The sequence below is a fragment of the Ambystoma mexicanum genome, chromosome 10 (assembly GCF_040938575.1).
Source record: "Ambystoma mexicanum isolate Mex_15411 chromosome 10, UKY_AmexF1_1, whole genome shotgun sequence".
Lineage (NCBI taxonomy): Eukaryota > Metazoa > Chordata > Amphibia > Caudata > Ambystomatidae > Ambystoma > Ambystoma mexicanum.
Window position 1 is genome coordinate 1,114,426,308 of NC_090932.1, and position 25,747 is coordinate 1,114,452,054.

The following is a 25,747-nucleotide window of genomic DNA, read 5'->3' on the forward strand; positions in this document are numbered from 1 at the left end:
TGGTTTGCGGTCTTCTCCAGGATACTTTTTCCCATTTACGTTTTGGTCATTAAAAAAGGGCGATGTTGGCATTCTAGTAGGCAGTGTACATTCAGAGTTCAGTTTTGCCAGGTTGAAAGTTTTGGTGCAATGGTGTAGTCTTGTGTGTGATGGGGCAGATGCTTGGATTCTGGTGGTCATTTGTGTGCATGTTTATTTTTTATTTCAGTACTTCAATTCACAACCTATAAATCATGGAAAGCACCTCACAATGGGTGTTGTGCTGACACCCAGCGCTTTAAGAATGGTTTAAGTTCGTCTTGGCAAGGAATTGCTTTGGAAGACTTTGGATTACTGCTATGAGTCCAGAGTAGGCAGTGACCTGGATTTACAGGAATGACTCTTGCCTAGCCCACCTGCTTACAGTAAACTGCCATGCTGACCTACACAGTGCTTCTCCCCATTCAAAAATATCTAAAGCAAATAAAATCACTAGCCCCTTGTTAGTAATCCAATACCTGGGCTTTCTGCTGATGGGCCTGGGTCCACCTGCAGCATTTGGGTGGGGCCCATTTGCTGTACAGTGGGCTTCCACCCCCCATGGTGCAGTGAGCTAGTCAGTCTGTCCCAGTGTTGCAGAGTCTAGGTAGGACCTACTGGCATTGTACTGAGTCGCCTACATAGTGTATCCACTGTCTCTACAGAAGCATGTCCTATGTCAATCTTTACCTCAAGCTGTGGAAGCACTTACCCAAACTCCTCACTTCGCCTCTTCCCATTTGGGACGAATTGTGACGCATTGTGCTTTGTTACCCTTTTTCCTGCAGCCTGGCAGGTCTATGCCTGGCTACCCAAGCTCTCCGCTGCCTGGAAATCCCACGCCTCCCATGACTCCTGGAAGCAACATCCCGCCGTATCTGTCCCCGGGGCAGGATGTCAAGTCTCCATTTCTGCCAGATATCAAACCAAACATCAACACCCTGCACCCCTCACCCCAAGGTAAGTCCTGCTTGAGCAGTGTTCTATTATATTAGGCATACATTGACTTCTTATGAAATGGGACATGTCTTGTTGGTGCTTTCAACTGGCCTGTATGTGAGTGGGGAGACTGGGGCACGGCGTTTCAATGAATAGGTACAGTTTCGGACTTAGTTATTTACAGCCTAGTTAGACTGTGGTTATTGTACCCAACTTGCACATTCCACTTACCTTGGTGGGTTGGAATCCACTATTGCCTATCCATTTTCAGAGTCTGCATCTGTGTCTTATTTGGCTTTTGTAGCGTGCTGTGCCTGAAGCGTATCTTAGGTAGAGGGTAGCATTTCTGGCCTGACTGCACAGTGTTCGGTATCTTCAGTTTCATCATGCATGCAGGCCTGGCTGAACTGTCTGGTGCAATATCCAGTAAAGTTGGTGAACTGCAGGTAGGCGTGTCCTTCCCAAGTGGTTGCATTTGAAGCATGTAGGCAATAACATACACAGTGCTAGCTTGTCAAATCCATACGTCAATGGCATTGCAACACACAGTAGTATATTTAAACCCCTTTTGTTCTCTGCATATAGGGGTTTGGGGAATAGCTAGGAGTCTTGGGGAACAATGCAAAGGTGAGATTTTCAAGTAAGTATCATGATGGAAACCTAGATCAAACCAATTAAAAGGGTCCTAAGCTAAGAAGATTGTTCTTATTCAATTAGCCAATCCATATTCTGACTCGCACAGTTCCAGGACATCTGCATCCCAGAAAGTGTCCTTGAGTATACACTCCCTCTCAGGGTGTTTTAAAGTTTCCCAGCACACTTCTTTGCTTGTCCTTCACAAAGTCCTACTTAATCATCTGTTGCCACGTGACACACTCCTACCAGGGCAAGACCAAGCAGTTTCCCACCAGCCTCTTTAGGTAGGATTCTCTTCCTTCCTGGCTGCAGTATTGGAACTCACAGCCAAGGGCCATGCTACTATGCTTGGGCCTGCTATAGGCTCTTCGCGTTACAAAACCACCAAAAAGGAAATTCTGCCCGAACAGTGGCTGTGATTGAAGTACATGGCTTGGCCTTTTGGTTCTGGAAATCCCTATTAGTACTAAGGGAGTGGTGAGCCTCATGAAGGCTTTGACAGCATCCATTAGACATTGGAGGGAGCTAGAATCACAATGTGATGGTTAATCTAGAATGAGGTGTTGTAGGGAATGCGCCCCATGGGAAGAAATGCTAACTACCAATATCTCACAGTCCAGGTAAAGAATGGCATGTTCATTATAAAGATTAAGGATAGGAGTAACCCCTCCCCATCTGACCTGCTTTCTGTGTTAAAACTAGAATACTTTTTCTGGAAGAGCAGCAGCTGCCACAGGCCCAGAATGATCCATCGGACAGGTTTTTGAGTTGGCAGGAAATCAATATTGTGGTGGTGGGTGTACTCCTACGTCCCGTCCCCTTTCCTCCATACTTCTGGGACATTCCTGCGTCCTGTGGGACAGGACCGGAGTACTTTGCAAAATGTTGTTGTCCTTCCTCTCTTTCTACGCGGGGCCGGGCACGCGGCTGTAGCCCTGCACATCTCGGCGCCGCCCTGAGCATTGCCCATCAGTCCTTTTCTCCGCTCGTTCGGGACTGGACGCACTTGCATCCGTGGAAGATTTCTTCCTTTTTCCTCCTCTCTGGCTCTCACTAGCGAGTCTGTCGTTCAAACTAGACTTTGCAGATTGTTCATCGTGTCATCGACGCTTTGCGAGGGCAGATCCCCATCCTCATTGTTTAGAGTGTTCGGGTCCGGACCACTGTTCTTTTTATTGCGATTTGCTTTCAGTCCGGGCACTTCAGCGTAGATTGGAGCGGTGGGAGGAGGTGTTTTCGACATACTCCTTCTTCGCATTTTCAATCTTTTATCGACGAAAAGAAGAAACGCTCAGTAAGTTCTTTACTTTCAGAGCACCTTTCCGGGCTCTTCCCAGGGCGGGAGGAGCGTCAACTGCTCTATCGCCGGGGATTGCCCTGAGGTGCCGTACCTGACTTTTCTCCGAGGGTCTCCGTAAGGGGCCTGTGGATACCGGAGTACGCTCTGAGGCCCCTCCTGTGGGGGCTGCTTGTAGACACAGTTCTACTGAGTCGTGGGGTACTGGAGCTCGCTGAGGCCTCTATCGGCTTCCCTCAAAAGTACCGGGGTGTGCCCCGAGGCCTTGGTTGGCCTTGGTGTTACCGAACGGATGTTCGAGGCCCGCGCTAGTAAGGCTGTTACCGGACCTGGGTCTGAGGTCCCTCATACAGAGGCTAAAGTAACCAACATTTCTGAGAGGCCTGGCAAGGCCTTATCGGTGAAAGTTGTTTCTCACTGTTCCGCTCTTGTGGCAACGCCAGAACTGTTGAGGAGGCAAGGAGTGAAAGTTCCTCCTTTACCAGCAGTGCCGAGGTCCTTCCTGTGAAGGCTAGTTTGGCTATTGGTATGTCGCAGAAACATTCCAGGCCTCAAAGTACCGGCTCGGCCGAGCTTCCCTATGTAAAGGCTAAAATTAAGACCCCTGACCCACCGACGGGGACCGCTGCCTCACTTCCACATGTGCCGCAGTTCCTCTCAGGTGATGGCAAAATGGCGGCTGTTCCCGCCACGAGCTCGGTGGCCATTTTGGGCGGTCCCCTACAACTACGCCATCGGCCTCACGTGTAGGAGTTGGTTCTGCGGGTGAACAAATGCCTTGTGCGCATCAGTTTCGTCCAGTTTACGATTGGAAAGCTTGGATGCCCCTTCTGCACAATGTCTTGTTGTCTGTGGGTTCAGCCCCCTTGATTTTTGTGGACACATCGGGGGATGGGCCTGTGTGGCAACCCTCCCCTCTGCGTCCCTGGAATTATCCTCCTCATGAGAGGCCTCCTCCGGCAGCTCCAAAACCGTCTCCGAAGGATGCCTTTTTCGGCAAATTTCAGACGCTCGTGCGTACCAACCCCATGAGAGAGTATTTCAAGGGTCTTTTTAGGGAGAGATGCCTGCCTGCGCTCTGGCTCCCCCGGTGGCTCCACCGGCGCTGCCCTTGCCTACGGGTCCTCCCCTGACCATTCCGCCCTTGCCTCCATTGTCCCCCGTGGACAAGGCAGTGCCTGACACGGTTCAGCAGGATCCTGACCTGTCGGATGATGCGCAGGGCGATCAGGACAGCGAAGACCAGCCCCGCTCTATTAGAGCTTTTCATGACCGGGTACTGGACATGATGTGCCTATTGGATGTTCCAGTGCCCGTGGCACCCGCTCCGCAGGAGGGTGTGCTTTCGTGGGCGTTCACCCTGTCTCCTTCGGAGCGTACCAGCCTGTTCTTGCAGAAGGACGTTTTGGCCGAGGTCCCTAGGGTCTGGGAAAAGCCACACTCTGGACTTTTCGTCAATAAGAAAATTGACGCGTGATACAGGCTAAGTTCTTCGGAAGAGGTGGCCTGATCATCTTGTCTGCCCCCCCTCCTCCACGGTGGTGGCTGCGGCCACTTTACAGTCCAGGCCTGCAGCATCCTCTTCTACGACGGCTACTCTGGTTCTGGGGACCGAGGACAAGCTCCTCGACTCCCTTGGGAGGAAGATTTTCGCTAACTCGGCCTTGCAGCTCCGGCAGGCTAATGCAGAACTGGTGTTAGCGGGGGCAAATATGAAGATGTGGAAAGGTCTGTCGGAGTTCGAGGAGTTCATTCCGGTCGAGAAGCTGGAAGACTTTTAAGGCAGGTTTATCCGATGCCATGGTCTTGGCCCAGGATCTACTTGAGCCTGCGGATCATCACGGCGACACTGTGGCTCAGGGCCTTATGCTGGGAGTTGATACCTCTCGACGGGCGTGGTTGCATGCCACCAAGTTCTCAAAGGAGGTGCAGGACAAGGTGTTGGACCTGGCGTTTGACAGTAAGGAGCTTTTCCATTCTACAACTGATGTGGAGCTAACCAAAACAAAGGACCACCCAGGCAGCTAAGTCCTTGTCCCTCCTGGTTAAAACTCCTTTTAGGACCCAGAGACCCTTGTCGCAAAGCCGGCCCTCCTCTGGTTTCAGGGGTTTCTAGACCGGAAATCCTGCAGAGTGGATACCCCTTCGGGTAATTCCCATCAGAGGCAGCAACAAACTCTGTTTCTCCAGCATGGGGTCTGGCATGGATTCACATGCTCATGAATATTCCCCGTCGTCAGGCTGGGAATCCTCGGTAAAGAAAAAACCAGTATCAGTTTCGTTTCTGATCTGTCTTTCGTAGTAATAACCAATCACTGGTCTCTGCGTCATACTGACCACAGCCAATGACTGCCCTCTACCTAAGCACCGCCTCTGGCAGCCATCTTCAGATTTTTACCGCACGTTCATGTGTTGGGATCCTCGTGCTATTGCTCTCGAGCGTTAGTGCTATTTTTTCGCGCTTTTTACAAAAAACTTCGATTCTTTCGGTCAAAAGAGCCTCAAGCTCCACCGATCCTACATCCGATCAACGGGGACCCGTGTCGGATTCATCTGTGCCCCTCAAGGGTGAAGATTTCGTCGAGCTACACTTCGGAGGACTCCAGAAGCTTCTCAGGCCCTGTCTCGGAGATGGCCCAGGAGAAGGGAAGCTCGACGCCCGGAAAGCTGTTCAGGGTCTGCCCTGGATGCCAGCTGCAGAACGTCTTCAAGGAGGACGAACACTCTTTCTGCCTTTACTGCCTTCATGAGGACAAGACGCACGTGGAGAAGGACTGTGCGTTTTGCGGCAACATGTCGGAACGGACCATGAAGGACCGCCATCAACGTCTCGCCAACTGGCTGGAGGGTAAGAGCCCGTCTGGCGAGAAGAAGAAGAAATCCGAGCGGTCTTCTAAGACCTTTGAGGGCGCCCCGGCGACGGGGGCCCAACATAAGGCCAAGCACCGCGAGTCCGCTGGCACCGGGAGCGCCGAACGGTCGGGCTCTGCGGGCGCCAGGCAGGGCGCACCCTCCCCGGCACCATCAACCACGAGCCAACGCTCTGGGTCGGGTAAGAGGAAGGCCGAGCACCCGGCGAAGCTCCTGGAGAGGCCCCGGTCGAGCTCTAAGGCAGAGGAGGAGCGTGGCAGTGCCCCCTCCCTCAAGGATAAGGCGGTGAGCGCACCTAAGGTGGTGAAGGCCTTGATCCATCCGGCCAAGCCCTCTATCGAAACGGTCGCGGCGGCCCTGGCTCAGCCTGTGGTGGCTGCACCAGTGGTGGTGACCTCAGGGCCCAGAATCTCCCTGCCTCCTCGGAGGGAGTCTTCCTTTGTGCCCATCGATAGGACCCCCGTGAAACCCTCCGTGGGGAAGAAGAAGGGGGGGCAGGGCGTCGTCGTAGAGTCGGCCTCAACCTCAGAAGAGGAACTGATCGGGGTATTAAGCCACGGCCTAGGCGTGGAAGAAGGCCAGCCCGTCGGAATGGACCCCGACGCAGGTGACGACGACGACATCGTCGAGGATACCGACGGGGCCCCTGCTCGCCCGTCGGATTCCCCTCTGCCAGCGCCGCAAGACAACTCGGCGGCCATTTTGTTGGCCATACAGTCCTTATGCTCCGAGATAAGGACGAGGCTACCGTTACCGACGGAGGAACCTCTCCCGTCGGGGGATCCAGAACCGGGACCTTCTGGTGTTCCCCCTACCAAGAAAAGAAGGATCCAGCCACCACCTCCTTTTCAACCGTCGCGCCCCTTCCAGCCCTCCTCCCCGTCCACCCGAGGGGATGATACGGGGACTGACACGGCAGCGACGGGTACGGACGACGAGGCATACGACGAGGATTTTCCGTCGTCGCCTCCCACCAGGGCCTCTCCGCCCGACGAGATCGGATCTTTCCACTCCATGATCTCCAGGGCTTCCGAGCTTTTCCAACTCTGCCCTGAGGAGAAGAAAAAGGAAGGCTTCCTTTATCAGCGGCGCGAGGCCAAGAGGAAGACGGTCCTCGCAGTGCCTCTGTTGGACGACATTTGGGATGAGGGCCTTTCCCTCCTCAAGAACCCTTCCACGACGCCAGCTAGAAGAGACCGGTACGAGAAAAAGTACCGGGTCCCGGACACGGCCCCCCTATGCCTCCGGGCGCAGCCTACCCCGGACTCCGTCGTCTCCGCGGCAGCCAGGAAGAAAGCGGGGGGGGGTGCGGCCTCCACATCGACTTCCCCGCCGGACGGCGAGGGAAAGAAATTGGATACTATGGGGCGTAGAGTCATCTCGTCGGCAGCGACGACGATTAAAGCGGCCAACGCCTTGGCTATCGTGGCCCGCTACGACAGGGAGCTCTGGTACAAGATGGCTCCCCTGCTGGATTTTCTGCCGGACGACAAGAGGGCGGAGGCCCTTGAGATCCTGCAGGAAGGTGAGGTGGCCTCGGACCACGCCATCACCGTGGCGACGGACATCGCCGACACTGGATTCCGCCAGCTGGGCAACGGTGTTTGCCTTCGACGTCGTGGATGGCTCAAAGCTACGGACTTCCGGCAGGACGTCCAGACCAGAGTCCTGGACATGCCCTTCGACGGGAACAACCTGTTTGGGAAGACAGTGGACGATTCCCTTCAGGCCATCAAGGCGGATACTGAGACGGCCCGGGCCCTTGGAGTCCTGCAACGACGGACGCCCTTTCGGAGCGGCGGAGGCAAGGGCGCCTCCAAAGGTTCCGGCGGCGGTTTCGCTTCCTACCGTCAAGCGGCCCGCTCGTCGTCGCAAGAGGCCTACAGAGGACGAGGCAAGTCTAGCGGACCCCGCCGTCGTCGCCAAGGAGGTCAAGGCGGCAAGGCCGCGTCCAAGCAGGATTGAACCGGCCTTGGGGTCGGGCCCCCACCGAAGCACCCCGGTGGGAGGCCGGCTGGCGGGCTTCGTCAGCGTGTGGGAGTCCATCTCCACCGACCGTTGGGTGCTGGACGCCCTGGCCCGGGGCCACGCGCTCGAGTTTCAAAGAAGGTGCCCGCGCGTCCCCCCCGTGGCCAGGAAAGAACTTCACGTCCCTCAACTTCTCCTGGAGGTAAAGGCGATGCTCAGAAAGGGCGCCATCGAACTCGTCCCAAAGAGGCTTCGGGGCTCCGGAGTCTACTCGAGATACTTCCTCGTGAAGAAGAAGACGGGAGGATGGCGCCCCATCCTGGACCTGCGACGTCTGAACAAGTTCATCAAGGCGCAGAAGTTCCGGATGGTCACCCTCCAGCACGTCCTGGGTCAGCTGGAGGAAGGAGACTTCCTATCGTCATTGGATTTGGAGGATGCCTACTTCCACATTCCCATCCTAAAGGGGCACCGCAAATTCCTCAGATTCGTGGTCCAAGGGCGTCATTACCAGTTCAAAGCCCTTCCCTTCGGACTACGGTCGGCACCCAGGGTATTCACCAAGTGCCTTGCACCGGTGGCGGCGCAGCTGCGCCGCGAGGGGATCCACGTCTACCCCTACCTGGACGACTGGCTCATCCGCGCCAAGACGAGGGAGCTCGCCGTGGTCCACACGGCAAGGACCGTCCAACTCCTCACGGACCTGGGATTCTCCGTGAACTACGCCAAATCCCACCTGGTGCCCGCGCAAGTCGCACTGTTTCTGGGAGCGAGGCTCGACACAGTGTCCCTTCTGGCCTCCCCGTCGGAGGAGAGGACCAGGACCATCTTGGGCAAGGTGCAACGGATGTTGGTGGCCGACGCCGCCAAAGTGAGGTCCATCAAGTCCCTCCTCGGGATGATGTCTTCCTGCATCTACCTCATTCCCATGTGCAGGCTCCGGATGCGCCCGTTGCAAGAATTCCTGGATGCGCGCTGGATCCAGACGACGGGCAGCTTCGAGGAAAGGATCAAGCTCGACGAGAGTTTCCGACGAGCGATACGGTGGTGGGGCACCCGCGCGCATCTGACGGCGGGCATGGACTTCCAGACCCCAGCCCACCAGGAGACTGTGACCACGGATGCCTCCCTCGAAGGGTGGGGAGCGCACACCGAAAATCTGCACGCAAGGGGACTCTGGCTCCCGACGGAGAAGTCCCTACATATCAACGTCCTGGAGCTCCGTGCAGTGTTTTGGGCCCTCAGGTCCTTCCTTCCGTCCCTCAAGGGCAAGGTGGTGAGGATCTTCACCGACAACACCACCACCATGTTTTACATCAGGAAACAGGGCGGAACCAGGTCCCCAGCGCTGTCCAAGGAGGCGCAGGACCTGTGGCATTGGGCCGTCGCCCAAGGGATTTTTCTGGTGCCGTTTCATCTGGCAGGGATAAAAAACACCATCGCCGACTCACTCAGCAGGGAGCTGCGCTCGTGCCACGAGTGGGAACTACGGCAGGATCTGGTGGATCGCCTCTTCCGACGGTGGGGCACACCCCAGATCGACCTGTTCGCGACGGCGACGAACACCAAGTGCCGGAGGTTCGCCAGCAGGTTTCCCCAGACGAGGAGCATGGGCGATGCTTTCTCGTTCCCCTGGGAGGGCCTGTTCCTCTACGCGTTCCCTCCCTTGCCTCTGCTAATCCGGCTCGTCAACCAGCTCAAGAGGTCACGGTGCAGGATGATCCTCGTCGCACCTGCGTGGCCGAGGCAGATATGGTTCCCGGACCTTCTGGACTTGTCAGCGTCCCCGCCGATCAAGCTGCCGGCGGACGCGGATCTACTCTCCAGGGAAGGAGGCGCCATCCTCCACCACGACCCGAAGTCGCTGAACTTGCAGGCCTGGCTCCTGCAGCACTAGAGTTTGGAGGATACGACATACCGGCCGATTGCAGAGAGGTTCTTGCAAAGGCCAGGGCGTCCTCGACTCTTAAATGCTACGGACACAAATGGAAGAGGTTCTCTGTCTGGTGCCACGCACAGAAGATTAACCCTCTACGGATTACGGCTCCCCAAGTACTGCCGTACCTGCTGACGCTGGCCAAAGCTGGTCTGGCACATGCGTCCATCAAGATTCATCTTGCTGCGATCTCCCGATACACCAGAACCACGGGCCGGACGTCCTTGTGGTCTCATCGTCTGGTGAAAGAGTTCATGAAGGGACTGTTCAGATCGTTCCCGCCGGTGAAGGCTCCGGCCCCGGCGTGGGAGCTCAACGTGGTGCTGACCAAGCTCATGGGACCTCCGTTCGAGCCTCTGCACTCGGCCCCGTTGAAGTTTCTATCGTGGAAAACAGCTTTTCTTGTGGCCATCACCTCCGCACGACGAGTGGGAGAGATCCAGGCCCTTTCCTGCAAGGCCCCGTACTTGACTTTCCACGACACGAGGGTAGTGCTCAGGACGCACCCCTCCTTCATGCCCAAGGTACCGTCGGACTTCCATCTCAACGAACCCTTGGTGTTACCTGTGTTCTTCCCGTCGCCTTCGTCGCCGGCTGAGAGGACTTTGCACTCGCTGGATGTAGCTAGAGCGCTGAAGTTCTACGTGGACCGCACGAAGGGTTTTCGGAAGACGTCACAACTCTTTGTGAACTTTGGACCTGTCAATCAGGGGAAGGCTCTCTCGAAGGCTTCCATCTCCAGATGGCTCTCCGGCTGTATCATGTGCTGTCACCGGTTGGCAAACCGACCGCTGCCTGGCCGTCCGAGAGCCCATTCCACCAGAGCGATCGCAGCTACCACGGCGTTCCTATCTGGTGTGCCCCTGCTGGACATATGCAGGGCTGCTACGTGGAGGTCGACGCACACCTTCACGAAATTCTACTGCGTCGACCGGGATTCCAGGGAGGAGTCCAGGGTCGGCCAAGCAGTGCTGCGCAACCTGTTCGCCTGAGGTGAGCCTGGTGAGGAGGTAAGATGCTTAATGTTGAGTTGATGTGATGCTTAATGTTGAGCCTTTGCCACCTCCCGTGGTTGTGCATGTGTGTACTGCTATGTATTCTTTATTCATGAGCATGTGAATCCATGCCAGACCCCATGCTGGAGAAGGAACAAGTTACTTACCTGTAACTGTTGTTCTCCAGCATGGGTCTGGCATGGATTCACATGTGAACCCTCCCGCCTACCCCTCTGCGGCTCTTCACTTGGTCATACTGCCACTTCACGTGCTTCCAAATCTGAAGATGGCTGCCAGAGGCGGTGCTTAGGTAGAGGGCAGTCATTGGCTGTGGTCAGTATGACGCAGAGACCAGTGATTGGTTATTACTACGAAAGACAGATCAGAAACGAAACTGATACTGGTTTTTTCTTTACCGAGGATTCCCAGCCTGACGACGGGGAATATTCATGAGCATGTGAATCCATGCCAGACCCATGCTGGAGAACAACAGTTACAGGTAAGTAACTTGTTCCTTTTCTCCCGCTCATCAGCCTCCTTCAGGTTCAGGTGGTAACGCCACCGGAAAGCCTGCCAAATGAGGGTTCTCCGTGTTCGCATGAGACCCCGGTGGGAGGACGCATTGCGTCTCAATGGGAGGCATGGCAGACCATCACTGAGGACAGGGGGGTGTTGTCAGCTGCTCGGGCGGGCTTCTGCTTACCCTTAAACCCCTACCCCACCCTTCAGCCCTCCTTTCCAGCAGTCGGGGTCATCCTCCCTGAAAGCTGAGGTTCAGAAGCTTCTGGACCTCAGAGCTGTGGAACCCGTTCCCCTTGGAGAACGAGGGGAGGTCTTCTACTCCCGGCTGTTTACGGTGCCCAAACCCAACCAAGCGGCCCTGCGCACCATCCTAGACCTTTCCCAGTTCAATCTTTTCCCTCCCCAAGAGAAATTCAAGATGATCGCGCCTGGCCAGATACGGTCCTCCTTGCAGATGGGCGATTGGCTCAGCGTGGTGGACCTTCAGGATGCGTACATGCATATTCTGATTTGGAACCCACACAGGAGATATCTGTTTCTCTGTGGGAGAGGAGCACTTTCCAGTTTCGAGTGCTTCCTTTTGGCCTCAGCTCGGTGCTGCGTGTCTTCACAAAGATGTCAGTGATCGCGGCCTATCTTTGTCTGCAGGGTATCCATGTGTATCCGTATTTGGACGACTGGCTTTTAAGCAGCCCTTGCCAGTTGAAAGCCGCCTGCAGTCTTCAGTCTCTACTCCAGCTCCTGTTCCATCCCGGACTGTCGGTGAACTGGCGGCAATCTTTCATGACCGTCTCTCAGGACTTGATTTTCCTGTGGTTTCGCTGGAACACGATAGACTGAAGAGCGTACCTGACCGGGGACAGAATTGTGGATCTGTTGGCCATGTGTCAGATGTTTGCGCAGTCAGAGAGCATGTTGGCCTGGTGGTTCCATAGGCTTCTGGGCCTCGTGGCCGCATGTGTGTTGGCTCTTCCTCTTGCTCGTCTCAAGATGAGGCGGACTCAGATGGCTCTTCGAAGTTCTTGGCTGCAGGCTGTGGATCCGGACTCCAAGTTGATAACGATTCCGGCTTCTGTGAGAGCGGACCTGAAGTGGTGGTGGTCTCTTAGCAATCTGTCGGTGGGGGCGGGTTTTCAGGACCCAGCCCCTATGGTGACGGTCACAACGGACTCCTCCCTTCTAGGGTGGGGTGCGACGTTGGATGATCTTCAGGTCTCGGATCTTTGGTTGCCTCAGGACAAGCTCCACCACATAAATCATCTGGAGCTTCTGGCGATTTTCCTAGCGCTCAAGACGTTCAAACCGATCATTGGCAACAAAGTGGTCCGTATCCACACGGACAATGTGGTTTCGATGTATTGCATCAACAAGCAAGGGGGAACCAAGTCTTCCCCTCTCGTGGACCTGTCCATCCAGATTTGGGAATGGGTGGTTCGTCATGGTGTCTGGCTACTTGCAGTACACATTCCGGCCCAGCTGAATGTCACGGCATAAGCCCTCAGTCGGCGGACGATGGTCAGCTACGAGTGGGAACTGAAGGCGGAGGTCCTCTCAGGGATTTTCCTTCGCTGGGTCACTCCGGAAGTGGACCTGTTTGCTATGGCGGCAAACAAGAATCTTCCTCCATATGTCTCAGAAACGGGCTGGGCGCCTCCTGTCTGGGGGATGCTCTCGAGATTCCATGGCACAACATGAGGCCTTATGCCTTCGCACCTCTGCCTCTGGTTCATAGGACGATTTGCAAACCGAAGAACACAGTGAACTGTTCCCTTCTACTCATAGCTCTGTGGTGGCCGGCCAGGTTTTGTTTCTCAGAACTTGAACACCTGTCAGTGTATCCGCCGATCAAGTTACCAGTGACCCCCGATCTTCTTCACTAGGAGGAGCAGCACTTGTGGCACCCCTCCCCACAATCGCTCAGCTTGGCGGCATGGTGCCTGAGTTCAGGTCTTTAGAACATCTTAGCCTGTCTGCGGATAACATGCGTATTATTCAGGAAGCCAGAAAACCCTTGACTAGGTCCCAGTACAGAAGCAAATGGCTGAGGTTCTGTCATTGGTGTTTAAACAAGCAGCTGGACCCAAGGGCGGCTACAATTGACACAGTGCTGTCCTTTGTATCCCACCTAGCAGAGTCGGGAATTTACGTTGGTTTCCGCCTACCTATCTATGGACCAATGCTCTTACTCTCTGTCTCTTAACCACTGGATTAAACATTTTGCTGGCTTGACGCGCCTTTATCCTCTGATTCGTATTGTCCGCACCCATTGTGGGATCTAAATGTGGTCCTGTCGGCATTGTGCCATAAACCTTTCGTACCAATGGCCACGGTGGATCTCCAGCACCTGTCGTGGAAGGTGTCCTTTTTGGTTGCCGTTACTTCAGCAAGGCGCGTGAGTGAGCTCCAGGCTTTGTCAGTGGAGCATCCCTTCTTGGTTTTCCACAAGGATAAGGTGGTCCGACGGACAAACCCGGCTTTCCTGCCGAAGGCGGTCTCTGATTTCAATCTGAACCAGTCGATCTCCCTACCAGTCTTTTTCCCGAACCCCGCTTCCGAGGCGGAAAGGGTTCTGCATTGCCTGGATGTTAGAAGGGCTCTTAAGTTCTATCTGTACAGAACATCTGAATTTAGGAGCTCTTAACTGTTGGTGACTTTTTGGTAATCCACCAGGTAACCACGCCTCTAAGGCGACTATCACCCGATGGATCGCTGCCTGCATCACGGAGTCTTACACCGTTCAAGGACTGAAGCCTCCTAAAGGTATTCATGCACACCTGGTGCGGGGCAAGGCAGACACGGTTGCCTTTCAAAAATATGTTCCCTGGGAGACTATCGCAAAGGCAGCTACTTGGGCCTCCCCATTAGCTTTTTGTAAGAATTATTGTCTAGACCTGAGCTCAGTTTGGTCAGGCTGTGCTGAAGAACCTGTTCCGGTGAGGGGTTTTTCCATCCACCCATAGTTCCTGTAAGGAGTGCTTAGGAATCTCCCATAAGTATGGAGGAAAGGGGATGGGACGTAGGAGTATAACCAGGTTACTCATCGTAGTGACCACCTTACTCCTAGTCCATAGTCCCCTTTCCTCCATACGCCTGCCCTCCGCCCCCTCTAATAAGGTTCCTCTGTTATTGCTAAAGGTCTCTGACCTGGCGATAGAAAAGGACTGATGGGCGATGAGCAGGGCTACGGCCGCGTGCCGAGCCCCGCATAGAAAGAGAGGAAGGACTTAACATTTTTGCAACATTTTGGATGCTTTTACAAAGTGCTCCGGTCCCGTCCTATAAGTATGGAGGAAAGGGGACTATGGACTAGAAGGTCACTACGGTGAGTAACCTGGTTAAATTCACAGATGCCTGTGTAATGCCACCTAACCGAGCGAGTACTGATTAGGGCCAACTTTGCGCTGATTGAGTTATTTATTATGGGCGTTGCTGCATTGGGTACGTCAGTAAGGTGAACGGTATTGTCAATCCTAAGGGGTTTCTGAATTGCCATACTCTTAACTCCCATCCCCTTCCTTTTTGACTTTACTCATCAATAGCCCTGATTGCATTTCTGCTTTTTATTTTATTTTTATTCACTGGGATCGGAAAGGAGGTGGTGGTTTTTCACTCTCACCACCGAAAGCGAAGTGCCGATCACTGCCTTTGATACCGTCGATCACCCTCTACTCCTTAGCTCGCTCTCTTCTTTTGGCCTTAAAGGCTCTGTACTTAATTGGTTCTCCTCCTATCTTTCTAGCCGCTCCTTCTCAGTCTCCTGGGGTGGCCGCACCTCCCCTAGCTTTCCTCTCAACCATGGTGTTCCCCAAGGGTCTGTCCTTGGCCCCTTTCTCTTCTTTCGCTACACTTCCTTATTGGCTCCCATTATCTCCTCCTTTGTCTCACACCATTTCTATGCTGACGATACCCAGCTCTTCCTCTTTCTCCTCCTTCTCTCCTGACATCCACCATAAGCTTTCCTCTTGCCTCTCTATTAAATCTTGGATGTCCTCTCACTTCCTTACTCTTACCGAAATCCTGTCTTCCCAGCCAACAATCTGCCTGCTCCCTCCCCTCCTCCCTTTCTTCTCCCCCCCCCTCCCAACTCCCCTTCTTTCCCCACGCCCGCAACCTAGGTCTCCACATTGAACCCCACCTCTCCCTCTCGCCACATTTCTCTCACTGCCAGATCTTGCCGTTTCCACCTCCATAACATTCGTAAAGTTCGCCCCTTCCTAACCTTTCACGCTACTAAACTTAGTCACCTTCCTTATCTTCTCCAGGCTCTTCTACTGCTCCACTGCACTCATTTCTTTGGACTCCCCTCCCCTCACATCTCCCCCCTCAAATCCATCTACCACTCTGCCATCCACTCCCTCTGCCTTCTCTCTCCTCATGATTCCATCTCCTCTCAACTCACTAGGCTGGCTCTTTTTTCACTCATAGCTTAAATTTAATTTCCTCTGTCTAGTCTTCAAATTCCTCTATGCCCTTGCCCCTCCCTACCTATCCTCCCTTCTCACTTTTTATACTCCTTCTCGTTTACGCCTTTCTACGGATCGCTTTCTTCTCTCTCCTCCTCCACCCTTTGCCCCTTCCCGCTTTCGCTCCTTCCAACTTCTTGCCCCCTTCCATTGGAACCACCTACCTTACCGCTTCCTGTCCGTTCTATTACCTCCTACCCCTCATTCCGCACTTCTCTAAAATCTTCTCTTACACTCACCCCCCAGCTTCCGTTTTCCTCTCACTAATGACTCTACCTCTTCCCACTCCTCCCACCCCCTCCCTCACTTAGCCCCCCTCCTTCAGCACCTTTCCTATCAATAATGTAAATTGTTCCATGTACTCTTCTCTGGTTCAGATTCAATTGTCATGCATTGCTTATTGTATTATGCTTATTCCTCTTAAGCGCTTCGGATTAAAGCGCTATATAAATAAAAATTAAATACAAATACAAATTACAAATACACTCTGACCCAAAACCCTTACTAAATACAGTGCCTCCAGCCATGCAACTAGCCCGTAAATCCATTGCCCTGGTCTGGCAATCCAACAATTAATTCCCTGCTTTGGCACTTGAAACCTCTCATCATAGAACAACCATGCCCCAAATGCACAATCATGATACATGGAAAGCACCAAATGATTATAATAGTAGTTTTTGGTGAAGTTCAGGAAACTTTTCGAGTAATACTGCAGAGAAAATTGGAAAACCTGTTCCCCAATTAGCAAGGGATCTTTAGTGTCTTGTGACACATGCCATTTGAGGCTACCTGGTGTGCTGCCTGCAATGGGGTGGAGGCTGCTACCACCTGCCCGACCCCTGCCACACTGACTGTGCCCCTGTTGCAGGCACCTGTGGCCCAACCAACTCCCTCCCCTGTGTACCATTATCTGCCACCGGTGGGTTTGTGCCAACTGCAGCTGCGCCACTTGGGGCAGGCCCCTCTCCCCGAGTTATCTTCAGAGCAGACCCAAAGGGGGCCCCTACTCTGTGCTTTTCTGGACTTCTTGGCACGCTGCCACCCCTTGCAGCTGTACAGTCTGGGGACCACGCAACTCAATTTGCCCTAGTGGCAACCCCAGCGTTCCCCTATCCAGTCCCAATACCCGCCCCAAACCCCCTGATAGCCTTGCATGTTGTCAGAGGGGACTAATGCTGTGCTCGGCAGTGGACCAGAGGGAGATTGCCCCATAGCTGGCCCATTCCCCCTTCCCGACCGCCATCTGAGGATTGCCTGGGCCGACTGTTTCTGCAATCCCGGGGCCTACCCACTCCAAGCCTGTCACTTGCCATGGGGGTCGTTATAACTTGTGTTTCCACTGGTGTGGGCGGGTGAGGCACTACTCTCTTGGGCCCCCCCACCTTTTCTTAGGGGGAAAAGCAGCACTAGGCGCCACGTTATTTCGGCGGCCCATGTAATCACAGGCACCCCCACCATTGCCTGTATTTTCTTGTCCCAACGACCTCCCCCCGGGGAGCTTTCTGTGATAATGCCCCCAGTACCACATCTAGGTCCCTGCCCTGCAGCAAAGTAATCACAGCTGCCAGTTTAGTGGGAATCTATCTGAGTCATATAAAAACCACTAAACGCACCTCCTTTCTTGTCCCTTTTTTAAATGTATTAAACTGCGCACGTTGACCAAACACTTTTTTGTGCACCAATAGTCTCTCAGACCAAGCCCCTGTGTTTTGCAGCCGCATAGACCCACACACACTGCGTGCAGTGCTACATAATTCGAGCTAGTGAATGACGAGAGACACCGTGGCACCTCCGCGTGTCTAGTTTGCATTGTAATAAACCAGTACTGGATGCGCAACACTTAAAACAAAGGAATGCAGAGAAACTGCGTTTCTATGAGTTATAAAAGAAGTTGCACATGCCCCGACTGCATCGTAGCAACCCACATTCACCATTCAATAAAACAAATTTCTACAGTGTGCTGTATTGAACGGCAAGCAGGGATCCGTCAACGCCCCTCAAGGGCAAGAATCGTTGTGTTTCTTCGAAGATTCCAGAAGGCCATCGGGCTTGCACCGCACGCCGGACCATGTTGGGGGAGAAGGAGGGGTCGCCCTCTTCAAGCTCGGCTCCAGCTGCGGATTGTGGAACTTGTTTGTGGAGGACAAATACTCCCAGTGCCTCTGTCTCCACCTGGACCACAGGAAAGCGGATTGTGAAATCTGCCTTGGGTTCTCCAAGCACACCGTCGAGAATCGTCATAGTAGGTTGTCGGCGTGGCTCAATGCCAAGGCCTCTACCCCGTGCAGCAAGCAGGGGCATGCCTCACCCAGGACCGGCTGGTCCCAAGACAAAGCCAAGCACTGCGAGTCCGTTTCTGTCGGGGCCGCCGCACAACCGGGTCCTGCGACAGGCGGGGTGCGTTAATCTTCACCATCTGCCACCAGCATCAGTCATCGCTCCAGCTCCTCCTCAAAGAGGAAACCAGCTAAGCCAGGGAAACTGGGGGAGATGCTAGAGAAGACCAAGGCGCAGTGAATGGTGTCCGACCTGCCCCTGAAGACCCAGGTGGTCCAGCGGGCCTCCGCAACAATCGAGCTGGTGTCGGCCACCCTCTCGAAGGCGAAAGAGCCTGACTCGGTCCAGGGGACCCCGGCGGTGCCCAGAGTGGCCATACCCCCGAGGCGGGGGGCCTCGGCCAAGCGGTGGTGAAAACGCTGGAGAAGAGGATGCCATCCCCAAGCTCGAGACCAACACCTCCGCATGCAAAAAGGTGGTGGGGGTGGAGGCTCCAGGGCACAGATATTTCTTGCTTGAATGAAGAGGACCTGGGGTCCATTCGCACAGTCCCAGAGGACGTGACGATGACTGCGGGAACGCTGAGGACGACTGTGGAAATGCGGACGTGGGCGCTGGGCCCAGCAAGCCTACCCCTGCAAGGACACATCCCAGGGGCATGTTGCTGGATATCCTTTCAACCCAGTTGTCAGCGATCCAGAAGCGGGTACCGACGGCAAGGGCTCGTTGCCTGCAAAGAAAAGAAAGCGGCACCCTATGCTGGCCTCATCCACTGCTGCACATGTCCCCCCCCCAGGTTGCGGGGACGGACACAGTGACTACAGACGATGACGGCTGCATTTCTCTGTTGCAGAGGGATTCTCCCCCGGACGAAGTGGGGTCATTCCATGCCATGGTTGCCCTAGCATCAGAACTCTTCCAGCTGACGCCAGAGGAGACCCCGCTGGATCCAGAGGAGACCAAGGTTTCCTTTACCAACGATGTGAGGCCAAAAGGACAACCATTCTGGCGGTTCCTCTCCTGGACGTCATTTGGGATGAGGGCCTGGTGCTGATGAGAAACCCAGCCCCAGTGAAGAGGGATAGGCTGGAGAAGAAGTGCCAGGCGCTGGAGTCTTCCCCAAGTGCTTATGGTCCCAGCCCTCCCCATACTAGGTGGTCTCGGTGGCAACGAGGAAGAAGTCTTCTAATCCCTCATCGTCAGCCTCTGTTCCCCAAGACAATGAGTGGAAGAATTTGCACGCCACGTGTAGGAAAGTGATCTACTCGGTGGCGGCGAAGTGCAAGGCAGCGAATGCACTTGCGATCCTGGCCAGATACGGCAGGGATCTATGGTATAGGCTGGCCCTGCTACTGGAATTTCTACCGGACGACCAGCGGGTCGAGGCACCTGAGATCCTCCAAGAAGGCAAGGTGACATTGGACCATGCCATCACTGTGGCCTTGGCATCGTGGACACAGGGTTCCAACAGATTGGGAACGGTGTCTGCCTCTGTCGTCGTGGCTGGTTGAAGGCCACCAACTTCCTTCCAGAGGTCCAGCCAAGGGTGCTGGACTGACGGGGACAACCTCTTTGGAAAAGTCATTGACAAATCATTGCAGGCCATTAAGACGGGCACACAGACAGCCGGTCCCCTGGGCACTCTTCAGCAGCATAGTCTGTTGTTTTTTCCATCAGGAAGCAAGGGGGTACCTGATCCCCCGGGGCTCTCCAGAGAGGCGCAGGACTTGTGGCACTGGGCCGTCGCCAAAGCAATGTTCCGCGTTCCTGTTCACCTGGTGGGAGTTGAGAACACCATTGTGGACTCGCTCAGCAGGGAGCTGCGCTCTTGCCACGAGTGGGAACTTCAACAGGATCAAGTGGACAGCCTCTTCATAGAATGGGGGAGACTCCAGACCGATAAGTGTGCGGCGGTGACGAATTCCAAATACCACAGATTAGCCAACAAGTTTCACCAGCTGAGGAGCATGGGGGACAGGTTTTCCTTTCCATGGGAAGGCCTGCTCCTGTACGTGTTCCCTCATTGCCTCTCCTGCTGCGAGTCATCAATCAACTCAAATGCTGGCGATGCATGATGATCCTAGTCGCTCCTGCGAGGCCGAGGCAGATTTAGTATCTGGATCTTCTCAGCATGTCAGCGTCACCCCTGGTCAAGCTGTCAGTGGTTGCAGATCAACTTGCCAGAGAAGAAGCGCAATCCTCCATCACGACCCAACTTGGCTCCTGCAGCCTTAGAGTTCGGAGGGTACAAGCTGCCGGCGGACTGCAGGGAATCCGTTGCCGGGGCGTCGTCGACTCTTCAGTGCTACTGGCACAAGTGGAAACGTATTGCAAAGTGGTGCCGGACACAGAAGATCAACCCTCTGAGGGTCTCGGCTTTGCAGATTCTGCTGTACTGGTTGTCCTTGGCCAAGGCGGGGCTGGCGCACGCCTCTATCAAGGTGCATCTGGCGGCTATCTCCCGCTACACCAGGTCTCCAGGACGGTCTTCTCTTTTGTTCCACCTTCTAGTCAAGGAGTTCCTCAAAGGAAGGTTTTTGATAGTTCCCGCCGATGAAGGCCGCTGCCCCGGCGTGGGAACTGAACGTGGTGCTGACGAGGCTCATGTGGGCTCCTTTCGAGCATATGCATCAGGCCCCTCTCGTTCCTTTCGTGGACGACTGCTTTTCTTTTGCCCATCACCTCTGCCAGGAGGGTAGGTGAGATCGAGGCCCTTTCCTACCAACCGCCTTATACAACTTTTCACGACACAAGGGTGGTGCTGCGACGCACCCCTCCTTCATGCCAAAGGTTCCGTTGAAATTCCTTTAGTGTTGCCTGTGTTTTTCCCAAGACCTTAGTCGCAGGCTGAAAGGACTTTTCACTCACTGGATGTGGCACGTGCGCTGAAGTTCTATGTGGCACGCACAAAGAGTTTCAGGAAGACCTCTCAACTATTCGTGAACTTTGGTCCTGTGAACCATGGGAAGACCTTGTCCAAGGCTTCCATCTCTAGGTGGCTCTCTGGCTGCATCACACACTTTCACTGGTTGGCAAACTGACTGCTGTCTGAGAGCCCATTCCACCAGAGCGATCGATACAAAAGCGTTCCTGTCTGGTGTGCCTCTGCTGGATATCTGCAGGGCTGCTACGTGGAGGTCCACGCACACCTTCCCAAGATTTTACTCCGTTGACGGGGATTCCAGCAGTGCTATGCAACCTGTTTGCTTGTGCCTGTTTCGGAGGTAAGCATTTGCTTCTGTTGATCCTTGCCACCTCCTGTGGTTGTGTAATGTTGTACTGATATGTATTTATTCATGAGTCTTTGAATCCATGCCAGATGCCATGCTGAAGAAGGAAAAAGTTACTTACCGAGAACTATTGTTCTTAAGCATGGGTCTGGCATGGATTCACATGCGAACCCTCTCTCCTGCCCCTGTGTCCCTTCTTGGTCATACTGCCACTTTATGTGCTACAAAATCTGAAGGCTGCCAGAGGAGGGGCCTAGGAAGGCAGTCATTGGTTGGGGGCAGTGTGACCCAGAGGTCAGTGATTGGTTTATAGAAGAAAGACAGTGAAAGTGAAACTGTTTTTCTTTTGCTGACGGGGAATATTCATGAGCATGTGAATCCATGCCAGACGCGTGCTGGAGAACAAAAGTTACATCCTTTTGGATGATCTTGTAAGACTATGCTCTAAAGGCCCCAAAGAGTCTGAATATTCCTATCAAAATAGTGCTCAAATGCAGCTGCAAAGCCCAGAAATGAGAAAATGCGTGGTAAAATAAATGCATCAAATATATGAAGTAAGGTGCTGCAAAACCATTCCCAAGGGGTTTTGAAGTTGAAGAATTCGAATTCTGCATTGTTGGAATAAATGTTACCCCTTTGCATCCAGAAGTCTTTTTGTGTGCTGCCCATTTTCTCATGAGACCTCTAGTACTATCTGTGTTAATGTCTTCAGCGTAGCGCGAACCTTCTACCTCGTCCTAGTGGAAATTAAATATCGTAAATGAAAATGGAGATCCAATCAAATTACCGTCTGCTATCTCGGGGGTGCAACAAAACCTAAATTTCGTTTCGCGGTTGGGGGGTGAGGGGGCGTGCTAAGTGGTGATGGGAGGGGCCACTTCAGAAAATAGGCTGGGCAAACTTGAAAGCTCTGCCTCCACTGTTGTTGATACCCCCCCCCTCCCACGCCTCCCCATGGTCTGGTGTAGGGACCAACTCAAAGCGCAATATGCAGAGAGCGGTTGCAGGTCTTAAAATGTTTGGTTATAAAAGATTCAATATACGTTAATTCATTCTTTATCACATTTTCGTTATAAAGACTGCATACCGCAGAGAGGATATGGAAGTCTTTCTTGTACATTTTTCTGAACAAACACAGTAAAACTTTAAGGCCGCTTGTTTCGGGGAAAGGCTTCCCTCAAATCTCTGCCGAACAAAATGAGTGCGCACATCCAGGGGTGTACCTAGCTAAAATTAAGGCAGGGGGCCACCTTTCTTAATTTTGGGAGAGGCGCTAACTTCAGAGACAGTGGAGGAGTGGCCCTTACTTGTGTAGGGGCATTTAACTTCTTTTCTCATTGTAATGTGACTATTCTAGTGCAGCTTCAATGTTACAATCAGTTCACTCTCTCCTTTAACTCTGAAAACACCCACTTCTTGCAGATCCGGAAGGTCCTAGAAAGTGTGAAAATGGCAGATGGTGTCCAATGAAAGACTCCATATCATAGCATAACAGGACATTGCAGAGTGTGGGGCAGTACTCTGGACGGCCCAGGCAGCTTCAGTGGCTGGGAGAAACTGGGAAAAACATGTAATGTTGGTTCTAACACAGTCCGCTATACTAAAATCTATGGTGCACTAACTGGCTGGGGAGACTGTCCGCCTGTCAAGTGTTATGAGACTGGGGGAGGGCCAGTGCAGCAATAATGCAATTCTATGTAACCGTATTGGAGTCACTAGCATAGAGGAGCACGAGGGTACACACAATTTGTCCCTACACTTATTAAAACTGTACTATTGTAAGGGTGTAAACATAATCACTTATAAGCACTCCAGTTTTTACAGTTGAAGTCGGGGTGAGAATATTATTTGCCGATATCTCGCACCTAAGCTAAACAGCGAAGGAGGGATTTTAACCCACTCTGCAATTTGGGCACGGCCACCTTCTTCCACGCTTTACTTGGAACAAATAATTAAGTTTTGGGTTTAAGACCTACAATAATACTGTCCTATAGAGTTTACTTGCAAAATACACAAATGACATAGTAAAGCAGCATGACGGCATGTAAATCCTTATAGCAGCATGTTGGGCCAAAATAATCGGTGTTTCCACATCCTGAATGGAAAACTACGAGACGCAAAATATCCATTTACCCGCTTTAAGACGCAATGAAATATGTTGTCAAAAACTGGTGTGTTATGTATGGTTTTAAGAACCTTCAACTAAGGACATCAGAGCAAGCTATTATTTATCATAACAAGCTATTAGACGTTATGGGTATGAACCCATTTTCAAAGGGTGTTTTATTGTGTTGCTCGCTTTAACTGTCACAGATTTGCAAGGTGACTTGGTGGTCTTTCAGTTGGAAATTCATAATCCTGCATAAGAAAGGCTATGGTGCTGATGACAAAAGAAATGTTGTCAAGTACATTATGGCACTAGCTGCAGAGCCAGGGACCCAGCCTGTGTGTTTCAGGGGGGCTGTGACTTTGGGAAACGGGCAGTGCTTGATCATCCGAGCAGATAGATTTGCCTCGGAAGAAACTAAAATACACCCAGTCCTGATCCTTTGAACTGTTAAAGGGCACGATTCCCCGTCCCTCAGCTAACATTTGGGGGCCGGGGAGGGGTGTAGCCTTCAGCCTGGCCAGCTCAGTGATGTTACACCCCTTTGCTATCCTATGACATATAGAGGCACCACAGCGTGCTGGACTGACTCTGCGCCGGCATCAGATCTTTAGCCAGATCCGGCTAGCCTCAGCAAATATCCCACACAGCACCATGTGAGATTTTTTTGTGTGCCCCCGTCCGGGTGGCAGAGGCGCACCAAAAAATGTTTCTCAATGTCCCTTGTTTCAGTGAACCAAGGGACAGGGAGAAAAGTTTCACAGCCGAACATATGAAAGGATTAGGCCTCACTGGGCCACACACAATACAAGAACAGCAGGGGGCTCCGTTGCTGAGTGTGTGTGCGCCAATTGAGCCCCCTGCTGTTCTTGTATTGTGTGGGGCCCCCGCACGTGGCTCTTGCCCTATAGCAAATAAAGAGTGCATTGCCTCCAGCTCACTGTCATGCAAAATGAAGCATCAGTAGTTCCTGCTATTTGCTATAGGGGGGAGCAGCGGGTGGAGGTAGAACTCATGGCGTTATCTCCACCTCGGTTTACAAGGTGCAGGAATTCCATGAGCTATCTTACCACAGTTGCAGCCTGTGAGTTGCAGGTTAACACCGACCTCTGCAGCAGGAGCATGAAACTCCACTGCAGCAGTTTTACTGTGATTGATAGCGTTCCCAGTGTTGGCGCTTACCTACAAGACCACATAATTGTCATCAAAGCACAGGTCTCATATTTGGATATTTTGTTTTCCAGGGAATATTGCACTATAGATTACTGGGTTTAAAAGGCGAGCAACTTTTATAATTTGCCAGCGTAGCTAATGGAAAGAATGCAGCATGAAAGAAATTGAACCATTTTTAACTATTATTTTGAACATTTGCTTTGAGCAGAGTTAAACTGCCAGCTCCACCTCCTCAGAACCCTGTCTCCAAACTCCGCCCACGCCCAACCGTTGTGGGGTCCCCTTCACATTTTTTTCCATTTCCACCACTGCGAACGAGTGAGATGCTGCAGAGGGAAACGTCACACAGGTGGGCAATTTTTCTTAAATAAGCATGCAACCTGCCCATAGGCTCCCCAGGAAGTTGCAAGGCTGTGCGGGAGCCAGCCGTATGTGCGCGTGCTGCTAAGCAACTTATTTTGCGCAGGGAGCCATCTTCCAGGCACAGCAACGTGCTGTGGAATCACTGAATGAAGGGTGCATTTTCTTTTTTTACATTTGGACTTTGAAAGCAGCTATTCACAAACCCGCCAGAAGGTGGCAGAATAATGCAAAGCATGTGGATGTATGCCACACTGGCTTTCTTAATGCCATATATCCCGCCCAGTTCCAGTTCTGAACACTTTAGACATTGATATGCGGTCTTTCACATCTTTTTTTTCTGGGGTCGTCCCTGCCCCCCTGCGTTGCATCCCTCCATGCACCCGATTAGCCTCCGTGAGACTCACTGCTGTGTTCATTTCTCTTTTTCCCACTTTGATAGCTCGGGAAACTTCTAGTTATTGCACTTTTTTCAATTACTGTGGGACTGTTTGGGTTTAAATATCTTAAAATAATCTTGCACATGAAATGTGAAAGGAGAATTGGCCATTTCAGCCAGTCGCACACAGCAGAGTGCCACCCAGTAGCAATGACTGGAAATCGCCTCCAGTTCAGAGCCAGATGGGGGAGTGCATTCTGAGCATGCAAATTAGCTCAAATGCCGATCATTTGCTGCAGGAATAAGGCACTGCTGTTTTATACATTGGATTTTGGTATCTGGTAATATTGTCCCTGTATATAATGTCGCCATAAATATCATCTCCGGGAAACGGCATATGCGACATATATGCAGACAATATAGGGATAAAATGGGAGATGGGGTTGTCCCCACATGGTCCTTAAGTCTCCTCCAAAAAAAAAGGTGCCATTCTTGCATGGCGAAATTTTTACAGGATCATTATCACATGGAACCAGGATTTTCAACCCAAGACAGACGGCTTGCCAGGATTTGCTT

The 25,747-nt window shown here is 52.8% G+C and overlaps 1 protein-coding gene across 3 annotated transcripts in view; it reads left to right on the top strand.

Annotated features, from left to right (window-relative positions):
- Positions 1 to 25,747, top strand: part of ZMIZ2 (zinc finger MIZ-type containing 2) — a 403,457-nt gene that overhangs the window by 245,039 nt on the left and 132,671 nt on the right. For all 3 annotated transcript variants that reach the window (XR_011276133.1, XM_069618968.1, XM_069618969.1), the window contains one exon: positions 807 to 978. Coding sequence is in view for 2 of the 3 variants with exons in the window: in XM_069618968.1 (XP_069475069.1) it covers positions 807 to 978 (172 nt within the window). In the remaining variant the exon portion in view is untranslated. The remainder of the gene's footprint in view (positions 1 to 806; positions 979 to 25,747) is intronic.